At 43.1% G+C, this 14,531-nt stretch overlaps 1 protein-coding gene across 1 annotated transcript; it reads right to left on the bottom strand.

The window, feature by feature from the left end:
• Window positions 1-926: 926 nt before the first annotated feature.
• Window positions 927-12,471, bottom strand: LOC126525599 (ankyrin repeat domain-containing protein 55-like). Its single transcript, XM_050173528.3, has 4 exons — window positions 12,194-12,471; window positions 11,876-12,038; window positions 10,973-11,124; window positions 927-8,533 (listed from the first exon to the last, which is right to left on the bottom strand). Exons 2-4 carry the CDS (start codon window positions 12,019-12,021, stop codon window positions 8,058-8,060), a joined length of 774 nt encoding a protein of 257 aa, XP_050029485.1. The 5' UTR covers window positions 12,022-12,038; window positions 12,194-12,471; the 3' UTR covers window positions 927-8,057.
• Between the last annotated feature and the right edge of the window lie 2,060 nt (window positions 12,472-14,531).

The following is a 14,531-nucleotide window of genomic DNA, read 5'->3' as shown; positions in this document are numbered from 1 at the left end:
GGTTGCAAAAGACAACGATGCTGGCTGGAGTAATGGGCCCCCAAGAGCTGTGCTCTAAAAAGTTGCAGCAACATGTCAAACGGCTGGATCTTGTTCCCAGAAAAGTGTTGTTAATGATGCTGTGCAGGAGTAGCGACATGTCGGCTTGAGAGTTGTTGGAGGCCTTACATAAAAAAAAAAAAGAGGCACAAACTGCTTTAGTGACTTACGCTAATGTTTTTGCGAATGAGATCCTGCTGCTTGACACGCTGCTATAACGTTCCGACGCGAGTGCTGCACACGTGTGCATTTTTCTTCAGACACCACTCCAACAATAAACAGCTGAAGCTTATGCCTGCTCTGTTTCTCTCTACTCCCTCCTTAAGTATTTGTTTCGGAACTTATTCTGTTCTGATGCAACATAAACAGTTACACGATGGGGAACAGTAGGAAGGTAGAGGGAGTAGTCGAAGTGCTTGCACTTTTTTTGCATGCATTAATGGGTTCTGCCTGCATCAACCAATCAGAGCATGCTTTTTGGAGATAGCTTACAAGGACAGAGGGTTTCATCCAAAAATTTCTGGGGGAACTATGGTGCCGAGATTAGGATACCATGGGAACGCTTGCCGGTTAGTACACATGGATTTGTCTAATCTGCAGGCTTGCAATCCATGGAATGATCTTTTTTTAAATGCAAGAAGATATGCACATGCACAATCATTGCAAAGTGTTGCATTTGTAACAATGTTTTGTTGAAAATAAACTGCAATGTCGCAAAGTTATTTGAAGCAGAAAGCATAAGCCAATCCATTCCGGTGCTGGCTGAACCGCATTACCTGCAGCTCCCCTAGACACTAGCACAAAACTTCCCTCGAATAATACTTGTAGGAACGTCCATACAGGCTTGACAACAGCAGTTTTCTGTACAGAATAATGCTTGCACAGCATCAAGGCAATCTCAAAACCTTTATTCAAAGGCGTGCCACCAACCACAAATACAAATGCATCTCGCCACAGCACTGCATGCGTGCCACATCGAAGACTAGGCAAAAGAATAAACACCCAGACTTTGGCACCAACTTCTCTGTACCTTGAGGAAGGTTGCACACTGTCTTGCACATTGCCCATTAAGCCTTGCACACGTGTTCAGGCTCTCACAAAATAACAGTGAGATTCATATGTGTGCGAGTCTGCACAGCTCAGGGAACACTTTGAGAAAAGGAGATCTCCTGCTGAGCCGCAAAGTAGCCAACAGCAAATAACGAAGCTTCCTGAACAATGCAGGCACAGTTTTGCACAATCATTGCGTGTCCATACAACAATCATACAATGGCCATGGAGCACTGTGATCATATTTTCACGAAGGGTGCAGTGGCAGTCACAATCTTCATGATCATGAACATGCGAGCACTTGCTGCTCTGTACTGGCAGAGAATTCTGGCAGGTGGATAGTACACTCTCGTGGTTTCTCTAGAAAATATACATTGTGCATGTGAGCAGTCTGCTACAGTCTACTGCCAGACCGCACAAAGACTGCACATTCTGCCATTTTCAGATGCTGTGCAGTATTTATGGTAGCACACATGTGCGTGATTAGGCAGTGTCGGCTAAACCTATAAACTATGAGAATGCACCATCCGCTCACAAGAGTGCACTGCCTCCATCAAGTGGTATGCGATCCTGTGTTCACAGTTACGTAGCCTATGACTGTACAGTCGCGCACAAAATGAAGGTGATCACTTTAGGCTTAAGCAAGCTGGATTACAATGTCCTGATGCACCAAATCTTTTGCAAAGAGTTCTGGGACGTGCATAGATTTAGATTCTTCTCTACCTTTTTTACATCCTGCAACATCTCTTTTTCAGGAGATCAAGGTCAGGCCGATCTGGTCGATGTGGTCACAACCACCTCCATAACGGCACGACTATACTACTATATGTCACAAAAGTTACCAGGCCAGATCACCTGCTGCTGGCTCTAAGATACTGCCACGTAGCAGTACTACTGCCTGCTAAAACGCACGACTTCAGAGTAACAGAGAACTCTGGAATCCTCTACATGTTCAAGTCGGCTTACTGCTTCCACGTGATATGTTTGAGCAGGCTGCTACCACTTTGGCATGGAAACTTCTGTGACGCACAGTACATTACTTTTCCTCATACATCACTCATACAATAACCGCTGAAACCAGCAACCCTCATCAAGGTGGAGCTCTATCTTACTAGACTTTTTTAAACCTGCTATTACAAGAGGTCTAGTTGTAAGCCTAAAGCTAATTATAGGAAATTCTTTCTAATAGGTTCAGCATGCAAACTGACGTCGAATGGAAAGAGATTTCGTTCAAAGACATCACCATTCATCCACACTTTTAAATTACAAGACAGCAGTGCTAACTGATCAACAAAATTGACTAGAGAGAATACAGCACTGTTTCACAGACTGCATGGTGTAGGGTATTCTCAACGCAATAAATAGTAAGACAGCAGTGAAAATAGCGAACATCTTCAAACATTCCCCAGCCAACACATCACACTACAAACTCGATCTTGCGATAAATAAGACGGCGACGACAATGACAAAAATCTTCAGCCGCAACTTCCTTCCCCGTTGTCTTGATAAACAGGCTACAAGGCCGAGTCTTTGGTCTACTGCAAACATATACCAGCACAATGAGAAAGACTTGCGTGTACAGCTCGTCGACCGACTCAAAGCATCACACTGAGAATCTCAAGGCACAGAAAGTCTTCCATACATATGCAACTTCGATGACATAGTGCACCATAAATGCTTTTTTGTTACCATCTGCTATCATTATGGTACTATTGCACCCACGACTTCAGTGAAAACAGCTTCACGGAGATCATAAGTCGTCAAAGTAATTGAGTACTACAGAAGCAACTACATCAGCCATTCAAAAGTAACCAAAGATATGTTACTACACAGAGAAAAAAAACTGACCATATAATCTGCATAGAAGCTCTTTTATGAATTATATCTCCGCAGGAGCTAGAGGAATAAACAGTTTAACTTAACAGATGAAAACAGCTTTACAGACTTCATCTGCTAAGAGAAGTAAAATATGTAGGCATAACGAACGGTTGCTACCATGTACAAACGAACCTCATTATGACAAAGTCACATCTGGCAAGAAATACCTTTACCTACCATTGTAGTATGTTTTTTGTAAGCATGTACTCATGACATGCTGATGTCTGTGAGGAAGGTTTTAGATTTACTCCAGTATCAAATAATTTGTTATACTGAAGTTCAATTGTACCTTCAGAAGATCCATAAAAAAAAGCTGCCACTTCTGACAGCTTCAAACTTTTTACGCAGGGTGCACATAGGGGTACCTTCCATGGTGGCAGTCACTATCTAGTACTTATACAATATAGTACAGTGTAAACAAAGTGATTGTAGTATTGATATTAGGTGCAAATTGTGGTCACATTCCACATAGAAATGCTACTGTATGTTTTAAAACTTGTTCCGGGCAGCCTCTCTAGCTAAGGCTTCGGCTGCCTCCAGGTCCCAAATGCAGTCGGGGCCTCTTAAAGAGAGACCACAAAGGAGCATAATTTGCATACAGTTAACTGCATCATTTATCGAGAACGCTGTAGTAAAATGTGATCCCCCCCCCCCAAAAAAAATATATATATGTATATATATAAAGGCTACTCTAGCGGGAAAGTGATTGCTTCATCAAAGACATCGGCTCCTCAAGGCTAGCACAAACCATCTGACAACCTCGCATTCTATTGCAAAGTGCTGAAATCTGTGTAGCGTTTACAAGAAAGGCGTATTCTATATTAAGGCAATTTCAAAAGTGAAGATCATGGGAAACGCTGCTAGTTTTCATTCTGAAAGAACTCTCGCGCTTATATTTCATACTGATCAATAAATGTGGCCAATATGATGCCTGAGGCAGATATCTATATACGAAAGAATGTGGATATACTAACAGTGCATGAAAAAAAAAATAAGAACGGTTAACCACACAAACACTGTCTTCATCCAGCTTATTGCACAGTTAGTACTATACCCACGCATTACCAACTTCTCACGCTTTCAAATGAATAATCTATCTTCAGGCTTTCACTAAAAAACTTGAGCGGCTATAAGAGTGAATGCTAATTAGGTGCTTCCTTGATGAGTGGACGAGCCTGAATATGTTTTTTTGCCAAGCTCTGCATAAACTACACTATGTTGATGTGCTGCGAGTACTGTGATAAAAACTATCACACTTCATGTGCACAATAACTAACGCTTCAGCAGCACCCACTGTTTGAAAAGAACGTTTGGCAAATCTAAATACCTCAAAATTTTAAAACCTCCTAAACAAGGCCATCACTCAAGCACATCCATGCAATCTGGCCAACTTGAGACTTGCAGCTGAAGTTGATGAAGTCTGGTTAAAAAACAATGCTCACACTGTTTGCAGATTAGTGTGTTCTGACTTTTCTTATATAGGAGTGCATTTTTTACCCTTTGTTCTAAGCTGAGCAACACTTCAGCACTGTAATTAAGCTCATCACGGTATGTGACATATGACGCTGCCTTTTCAATACATTAATTGTCATGTGAACTTCACACACCATTCTAACTTGCTCACTTTATCCTATTGAGAAACAACAGCATAACTCAAATATCTGGTCCGCTTGAAAGGAAAACTAACAAGAAACAACAAATCAGTTTAGATTGGTAGATTATTCTTTTGTAAGGAAACTCACAATTTCCAGGTAGTGCAAGTATGAATGTTAACTAAACTGACAAAACGAAGGCCCATTTCCCGTTGTTCGAATTTTGTGCCTGAACCGAAGAACTCAACTGCACATTGCAGCTTTCACAATATCTTCACATACAAGGTTGAATCTCTGCTCGCTTTCAGATGCAACACAACTTTCTTTTTTTCTTTCCAACCAATTACCTAGCCCACAGCACATGCTGCCAAAACCTACAGTATCATAAGCAGCTGGTACACCAATTTCCATGTGACCTCCCCCCCCCCTCCCCCCATTGTCACCAACCTTCTTTCGTTCTTGCACCCTTTTCAGCTTATCACGCCCAAGCTTGCAGAAAAGCTGACCTATTCACAAATTTCAGAAGCATCAACCGTATTTGCAAGGTCATTTAACATGTCTCTTTATCATCCTAATATTTAAAGCTTCCTTTAGCAATGCAAGGTATAATTATCCTAAGTATTGTGGATAACTGATTTTGTAACAGCAGGCATGCGGCACAAGCATAAAACCACTCAACCCTAAGTCGACACGGCAGATGGCACAAGAACATGTCACTTCTGTCCTGATCCAGTTCACTGATCCAGATCATTTTCACTCAGTTACCACTCCAGTTCTCACTTTGAACTACACAACTAGCCATTCTTTAAGCAAAAAAAAAAAAAGAACATCACATCACCAGCTGACCTCTATGCCAATGTACAGAGCTCAGATCTGTTGTGAGCAACAGGTGAGTACATGGCCAGCAGTTATGACCATGTCACATGCCAATACCATGTGTTACATGCGATTATAAAAACTCGTATTATAAAAACCAGATATTCCATGTCTCTAGGAGGTAGGGCGGGTGAACTCTGCATAGCATCAACAGTATAAGCCACACTTCTCACAAGCACTAGTTAGCTTGACACCAGCACTAGCACGCACTGATCATGCAGCAAAATGGGCAAACAGCTGGCAAGTGCTTCATCATTTATGTCTGCACGTTCCAGTACACAACCTCACCTTTTCTCTTAATCAAGCTAGTGGACAGAAAAACTACGACTCATATCCTTTATGTATGATGTCATAAGAACCTGACGTCAACAGGTCATCTGGGTTTTGCAGAACAGGCTTGTATAGTTGCACCAGTTGCTGTCAGCATACAGCGTTAACATTACTGCCAACCAAATTCACTTTACTGGTTTTAATTGACCTGCACTTGTCTGACCTGCATGAAGCCAGTGGCTTCGTGACTGCATATAATTGGGTCACTTTCACGTGCCAAGCACAGAGGTAAGTAACTGTGTACAAAAGCAAATATTGAAAAAGTAAAATTTTGGGTCCCTTATAAATCTTAAGTCTCTCTATGTATGCAATATCTAGGCAGTGCTTTCTCCATGGACGAAAATGGGCAGTATCCATTAATGACAGCTCTATCTATGTTTCAGTTCAGCAAACAGTTTACAGTGAAACCTGTCATATATTATGCTGTTTGTGACAGTAATTGAACCTTCCCACTCGTTTGCACCAACCGACACACAATATAGGCATGTTGTTTGGCAAGCTTGTGCTCACTAAATGCTGCACTTGTACCTTTAAGAAAAAAAAGTAAATAAACTGACAGGCAGAAGGATGCACAGGAAAAGGCTCAACAATAAGAAGGGACAGAGAGAAAAAAAAAAAAAAAAAAAAGATGACCTCTGCATACTAAATGTACAGTATGCAACAAATGTTTACAGGACATCGCATTTGCGAAAAGCTTGAATTCCCACGAAGTCTCGGTGCGCAGCCTCAAGTTCACAGTTTCAATCTGTGGTAGCTTTCGTGACCTACAAGGTGGACCACAGTAGCACCATGCCTTAACAGAACAGATATTTCTATTTGTCAAGAAACCCATATTCTACAAACTTTTGTGGGCGACTGTACTATAGCGAACAAGTAGAATGCAAACAGGTCCTTTCAAATACATGTGTAAACGTACAGAACTTTGTTAATAATAAGAGTGAAATTCATATTCCCCTACCAGTGTATTATTGCACGCTTAAGTTTTAATCAAGCTAATTAACATGTCCCGCATCCCTACATTACTCTTCCAATACTGCTGTTTTTTTTTTCTTTTCATTTAAGTGTTGTAGAACAAAAAGTTGAGCTAGGAAACATGGGCACATGAGAAACGAAAATGACGACACAAAAATGAGCATCTTTCTTTTTCCTGTGCATTCTCCTGGTGTCTGTGTTTGTACACATGTAGTTTCGTACTCTGAATTAATAATAACCTGCTGAGCTCTTTATGGGTCCAAGTATCATATATTTGGCTGCAATAAAACAATGCAAGCACATAAGGTGTCAGAAGTTTACAGGATGTCAGTTCCGTGAAAAAGTTGAATTTCTGTATAGTTTGTGCCTCCAGCCAGTAAAACTGCACGACACTTTTTGTTCCTGTATACCAGTACAGATTTTAAATTAGAGTGCCAGGATGAATGCCCAGGCTGTAGAAATATGTTTTTTTCTCACAGGTACTGTGCATCTTAAGTTTTCAATGTTGATAGTAACATTCTTAAGCAGGTTCCCATGCACCTGTCTTATTCCTAATATAAAATAATTTGTTCTTGGGCTAGTTGGTTGATACCTCATGAAGCCGTTTCAGCGCAAATAAAACAGACACAAAGAACAGAAGATCGGACATTTTGAGTGCCCGTGGTGCTTTGTCTTTGTTTTATTTGCGCTGATACGGCTTCATCGGGTGTCTTTTTCCTAATGTGGAGCTTTGGCCCAGGTTTCCTTCCAACTGTATTTGTTTCATGCCTAACAAGACGTCCAGTACACACAGCCCGAACGTGCCCGCGCTGGGTGTCAAACACACAGGTCACCACACACTGCTGCAGCGGAATCATGTGCAACTTGAGGACCCACAACTCTGAGGGCTACGCATGCAATATCTATACTCTCGCCAACTCCAGGCAGCGCAGTGAAAGCTACAGGTCATGCCAGCCAATTAGAAGGAAGAACCAGAAGAAGGGGCTCCTTGAATAACCTCCTCTGATCACCCTCCACGTGATGCCAACTGAATGGAAGTTTAACACAAGGATCAGCAGTACACAATGGGCAAGCCCTCCTTCCCTTCACAGACTACACAGCCAGCTCTTTTTAAGGATTGCTTAGCAACACTTATTCTTGAGCTAGTCAGTTCATACTTAAAGCAATAACTGCAGCGTTAGGACAACAGACACAAGAAAGGTGACAAGGCGATCGTTTGTCCTGACAAAAGCCCTAGCCTTTGCTGCACTGTGGAGTTGTTGAGACGGTGTGTGAGCAGCGATTTCTTCGAAAAAATAATCAGGTAATGGCCCCATGACATCAGCGCTGACTGCTTTGCGTGTAGATGTCCTTGAGCATCACATAATCTCTGATTCTTCTGGGCATGCCCTCAAGGTCCCGACCCTTTGGTTCCCTCCTACCCTCCTGGCCTATCCAGTAGGCCCGCCTAGCCAGCCACTGCAGGCTCGGTGGCGACACTTTACCGGCACCAAAACCAGCCAGCCGAAACACAGTCAGCAGCTTTACGTCCCCACGCTCCATCGCCCAGGCCACATCGTCCTTCCCTGCTCCGTCGCGGGAGCCGTGGGGTGCTCCGGCAGCAAGAAGCATGTCGGCGATAGTGTGCCGCGCACCGTAGCGGGCACACAGCCATATGGGGCAGTCGGCGAAGCATGTGGTGCCCCGCACGCTGGAGTTGTGGACGAGGAGAAGGTACACGAGGTCGCGCCGTCCATGCTTGGTGGCAAGCCAGAGGGGGGTCTTGCCAAACATGTCCCTACGGCACACGCGGATGCCTGCAGAGAGACTGAGCTGTAGACTGAATGTGTTCTTTTGCATTCTAAGTGATTTGTGTGAACCGACAGCTAGCTAATCCACCACTATCATTAGCTGAGTCAAGTCTGTTGCAGGCGAAAGTCAACAGTCTAATTTCTTCTACTCAAACAGCAGAGTATAAGTAAATATATGCTGATCATCATCACCATCAACAACAACCTAGTTTAAGTCCACTGCAAGACGAAGGCCTCTCCCTTCGATCTCCAATTACCCTTGTCCTGCGCCAACCTATTCTAACTTGTGCCTACGAATTTCTTAATTTCATCACCCCACCCAGTCTTTTGCCGTCCTCTACTACACTTCCCTACTCTTGGTACCCATTCTGTAACCCGAATGGTCCACCGGTTATCTAACCTGCGCATTACATGGCCTGCCCAGCTGCATTTCTTTCTCTTAATGTCAATTAGAATATCGGCTATCCTTGTTTGCTCTCTGATCCACACCGCTCTCTTCCTGTCTCTTAACGTTACGCCTAACATTCTTCGTTTCATCGCTCTTTGTTAGTCCTTAACTTGCTTTCGAGCTTCTTTGTCAGTCTCCAAGTTTACCCCATATGTTAGCAACGGTAGAATGCAATGATTGTACACCTTTCTCTTTAGTGATAATGGTAAGCTTCCAGTAAGGATCCAAGTATGCCTGCCGTATGCGCTCCAAGCCAATTTTATTCTTCTGTAAATTTCCTTCTCATGACCAGGGCCCCCTGTTAGTAACTGTCCTAGGTAAACATATTCCTTCACGTACTCTAGAGGCTGACTGGCAAATACTGAACTCTTGTTCCCTTGCCACGCTATTGATAATTATCTCTGTTTTCTGCAAATTAATCTTCAACCCCACTCTTACACTCTCTCTGTGAAGGTCCTCAATAATTTGTTGTAACTCGTCCCCAGTGTTGCTGAACAGGACAATGTCATCTGCAAACCGAAGGTTGCTGAGATATTTGCCATTGATCCTTACCTGTAAGCCATCCCAATTTAATAGCTTGAATACTTATTCCAAGCATGCAGTGAATAACATTGGAGAGATTGCATCTCCTTATCTTGCCCCTTTCTTTATAGGTATCTTCCTATTTGTAAAGATTTAGGGTAGCTGTGGAATATTTGTAGATATTTGCAAAGATATTCAGATTATATAAGCCTCCGCTACTCCTTGATTGCGCAGTGCCTCTATGACTGCTGGTATCTCTATTGAATCAAAACCCTTTTCGTAATCTATGAAAGCCACGTAGAGAGGTTGATCTTACTCTGCAGATTTCTCGATCACCCGATTGATTACACGGATGTGATTCATTGTACAGTATCCCTTCCTGAAGCCAGCCTGTTCCCTTGGTTGACTGAAGTCAAGTGTTGCCCTTATTCTATTGGAAATTATCTTTGTGAATATTTCATACAATACTGTAACTAAGCTAATGGGCCTATAATTTTTCAATTCTTTAACATCTCCCTATTTGTGGACTAGTATAATGTTGGCATTCTTCCAGTTCTCTGTGACCCTGAAAGTCGTGAGACATTCCGTATAAAGGGTCACAAGCTTTTCAAGCATGACGTCTCCTCCATCTTTGATTAAACTGACTGTTACTCCATCTTCCCCTGCCGCCTTTCCTCGTTTCATCTCTTCTAAGGCCCTTCTAACTTCATCGCAAGTGATAGAAGGAGCCTCTGTAACCTGTTCAGTACTACCTTCAAAGGAGGTCTCCTGGCTGCTCTGGGTATTGTACAGGTCGGTATAGAATTCTTCCGCTGCTTTTACTATATCTTCAAAATTGCTGATGATGCTATCAGTGCTAAATAAAACATAATTTAAGGTATATTCCAAAATGACATGGCATTAAGCTAGTTGGCGGTCTTCAGAAGTAACATTTTGTGGGCAGAATAGACAACACAAAGAAAAGAGACAGCGTAGCGCCACTGTTGTCTGTCTTCTTTGTCATTTCTATTCCACATACAATGCATATACTTCTCATATCTTGAGCTTTTGGTGCACTGTGGCCATGGCCTGATAACAAAAAACAAAACGCACAGCAACCACGATTCCACATGCTTGCCGCTCATGCGCATTTAGTTTTCCTGACAAGGGCACCTGTAATGTGCATTGAACTGTGAATTCTCACTTTGCATCAGCGAGTGGACATTTGCTTCTACTAATATGTAGCTGCAATTTCTTAATCTTTTAAAATTATCTACTGCTTCCAGTTGCACATGTATACCCTTTATAATCATTTTGCTTATGAAACTATGCTCAAACACCATTCTGACTTTTAATAATGAGCTCCCCCTTTCTTTTAATACTAGAAAATGTGTGATGTGATTACGAAAAAACACGAAAACAGCAACGATGAACACAGCCCAGCTGTAAAGTTTGTAGACACAAGTGACAAAGCACAAATGTCGAGGGCAACATACTAGGGTTTCGAAGGAGCATCTTTGCTATGTCGACATTTCCCAGGCGGCAGACAATGCACAGCGGTGGTTCCTCACGGCCAACACTGTCTCGACTGAACTGGTTCACATCAGCTCCAAGGGACAGCAGAATCTGTGCAGTGTCCCATGCTTTCCTGCAAGTAAGTGGTTATTCGTTAAAGCTATTTATATTCCATTTCACCGCCTTTGTACAGGGCTGCAAGGTTGTGTCAGCCAACCAGAAAAGAGACCTGCATGATGAGTTCCACCATTGTCTGCCTCTGATTACCCTTTGTGTGACGCGTCCATTCATGTCAGTGTCATGGAAGGGATACAATTGCAAAAGGATTGTGAATTTGGCAACTTGTAAAACATTCATGATGATCAGTGTCCAGAAACACGAGGCCAAGAAAGAAAGAAAGAGGCTAAGACGAAACCAAATTCCCTGAAACATGCAATTAGGTCTCGTTACTGAATGGCTGACACAAGTTCTACCCTTCACTGCACTGCATGCAGTCGGTGAGATATATATCGTACAAGCACCATTTTGCAAATGTATACCCCAATTTTCGTGGTTATGAGCTACCATTGTTACCTTTTCTATAAACAGAATCATCAAGAAAATCTAATTGTTTATCATGGGTGCGAAACAAAATTAAATGAGGGTAAAGTGAGTGGTGTTCCAAATCATGCCAGACGGTAATTCAAGACTCGAATTTTCCTAACGAGATGAGTATCAATGAAAGTTTAAACTGAATTTGAAGCCCTTTTTTAAACTGCACTACCTCGTAATTCCGAGCGTAATCGCAAGAAATCACAAGGTACTGCAATTATCGCGCCCAATCACTGGCCGGGGGCGTTTCTTGCACATCCTGTACGCTGCCTAAACAGGATCGAAAGGCTGACCTGCACAACGCTGCTCCTAGAGGCGTCGCTCCCTGGAGCTTGGCGTTGACGTCGCCTCCCAAAGAGACGTGCCTGACGATGGCTTCGATGTTATGGCTGGTCACGGCAAAGTGAATGTCTGCGGCGCTGCCCAGCTCCACCTTCATGACGGCAGCAGGCTTGCCTGTTTTAAAAATAGAAAGGAACCGCGCGGACATTTCGGCAGTCGCCTACGCAGCCACTGTTTACACAACGGCGGACGCTGGTGCGTCTCGCGGGGTGCACATCGGTTGCGTGTTTACGCTTCGCGATCGAGGAAGGATCGATGCACTACATTACCGTGGTTTCCGAAAGCCTCGACTCCCACGGCCCCCAGGAAATCGAGCTTGGAGAAGCCGTCGCCACAACAAGATCTCAGAATTAGCAGCGGCTATGGCTTGGTTAGCTCGACAGATGTCGCCTTTCACATTAGAGCAATGCACGTGACAATGTCAGCTGTCGAATGAATGCAGCAATATTTACATGGGCCCCACAGCATTTACAGCCGCCACGGCGACTGGAGCTACCGTCGATCCATTTTCGTCCAAGGACGCATTGAGTTGATGAGAAAAGCGTGTCCCAGCTAGCACAGCGTTTCCAGATGCCGTTCATGACGTCACTCAGAACGCCATCCTTCCGCTTTGACTTGCGTACTTACGAAAAGCTCCGCCCGATGCAAAAACGAAATCGAAACCATAATCGAAACCGACTATTTTATATTTTGCATAAGAAGTGACACGAAAGCGTATCGTGACTGCTGCTATTGGAATCATAGCAGTTATGAATAATAAGGTAATGGAAATTCAACCAAGATGATTGAAGTGAGCTCAGTCGGCAACGTGCAGGGAAGTGTACCGTACTTGCCCATAGTGCTGCCGGGCTTTGCATGGCTTTGTTTATGTATGCGCGGGTAAAGTTAGGTTTCTGTTCACGTGCGTAATTTGCCACGTCAGAGTTCTTAGTTATTGGTGAAAAGCTGTATCGAACTCCAGCCCATCACCTCGTAGCCAGTAAGTATGGCACCTTTCGTTTCACTGCATGTAGACGCACCCAGCGTTTATAGATACATTATCTATAAAAAAACTTCTTGCTTGGCAAGTGCTATTTTTTTAAGGCGCCAAAAAACAACACACAGCACACAAGAGAGGACAACGGGACAGAGCGCCTTTCCCGTTGTTCTCTCTCGTGTGCTGTGTGTTGTCTTTTGGCGCCGTAAAGTATATAGGTACAAGTTGTCTATAAAGTATGTCTGTATGGTATCTCTGTATATAAAGTATCCATTAACGTTGGACACACTATGACCTTGCGCGTGAATCAAAGAACTTACAAAATTAAGGCTGGAAGAATATTCTAAGTTTCGAATACGAATAAAATATGACCCAACAACTATTCTTGTTCGAAAAAGAAATATTCGGTATTTTCCATAGTTTCAGAACAGCGTACTGTTAAAGTCTTGCTAATATTATCTATCTGCTAAAAAGGGTATTGCAAGTTCTGAGAAGTCCAACAACAAAAGAAGTTTTCAAACTAATGCACATACAAACCATACAAAAAAGGCAATGCAAGCTTTTATTTTTGGCTTCGCGGCGAAAGCCTACTGACAAGCGTGCTTTATGCTCGTGGTCTGTCATTTGGTGACTTTGGAAGTCTAGTCACAGGTCTAGTCGTTTAGTGGGTTTAGTCGTGTAGCAGTTTTTATCTTTTACGCCACATCCATGTAATGCTTTTGCAACGGGCCTGTTTACATGTGTTTACGGCAGACACGTCCTTCAGCAGCCTTTGCCTCCCACAATTCCTGATGTTTTCTCGGTATCAACGCTTTTTGGAAAGCTAGTCATACAGCAGCCATACATACAAGGTGTTTCAGCGAACACTTTCAAAATTTTTTTGAAGGTTGCCTGTGGCGGATATCACAATTCTAGTTAATGATCCGTTCTACCCGAAGCGGCGGATACTACTTGCACAAAAAATGAAATGCAAAATCGACTAATTACCAAACATTCACCAATTAACTTATTAGCTAATTATATTATGACCCATATTGCAATTTACAAATTCTAGCAGTGGACTTCGCTAGGCGGGTCCACTTGGAACAAATTTTCAAATGACACCAGTTTCGAGATATAAATTCCCCAACTTTGCGGAGAAATGCATTGGTGTTCCAGTTGTGTGATTCAATGCTGGAAATGACGTTTTGTTAACAAAGTAACTGGAACGCCAATGCATTTCTCCGCAAAGTTCGGGAATTTATATCTCGAAACTGGTGTCATTTGAGAGAGAGAGAGAAAACATTTATTCGGACCATCGAGGTGGTTGCTCTTGAGGCCGAGTGGGTGGTGTCCTCATTCCAGGACTCCACTGGCCATGGCTGCTCGACGTACTTGCTGGACGAGAGCTTCTTGTCCCGCCAGGGTATCGCCGGTCAGCTGTACCTCTCACCGCTCAAATGACGTGCTAGGCGTCTTTAAGTGTTGAGGTTTGCCCCCGCACCCCCAACGAGATGTGAAAGAGTGTAGGTCGTGTGTCGCCGTACCAGGGACAGATGCCGCGATATGTATGTGGCAGCATTTTACTGTATCTGTGTAGGTTTGGAAATGTTTTTGTCTGAATAAGTCGGAGAGCTACTGCATCTTCAGTG

The sequence above is a fragment of the Dermacentor andersoni genome, chromosome 8 (genome assembly GCF_023375885.2).
Source record: "Dermacentor andersoni chromosome 8, qqDerAnde1_hic_scaffold, whole genome shotgun sequence".
Classification (NCBI taxonomy): Eukaryota; Metazoa; Arthropoda; class Arachnida; order Ixodida; family Ixodidae; genus Dermacentor; species Dermacentor andersoni.
Note: the sequence above shows the minus strand (reverse complement) of the source record. Positions and strands in the feature narration are given on the sequence as shown.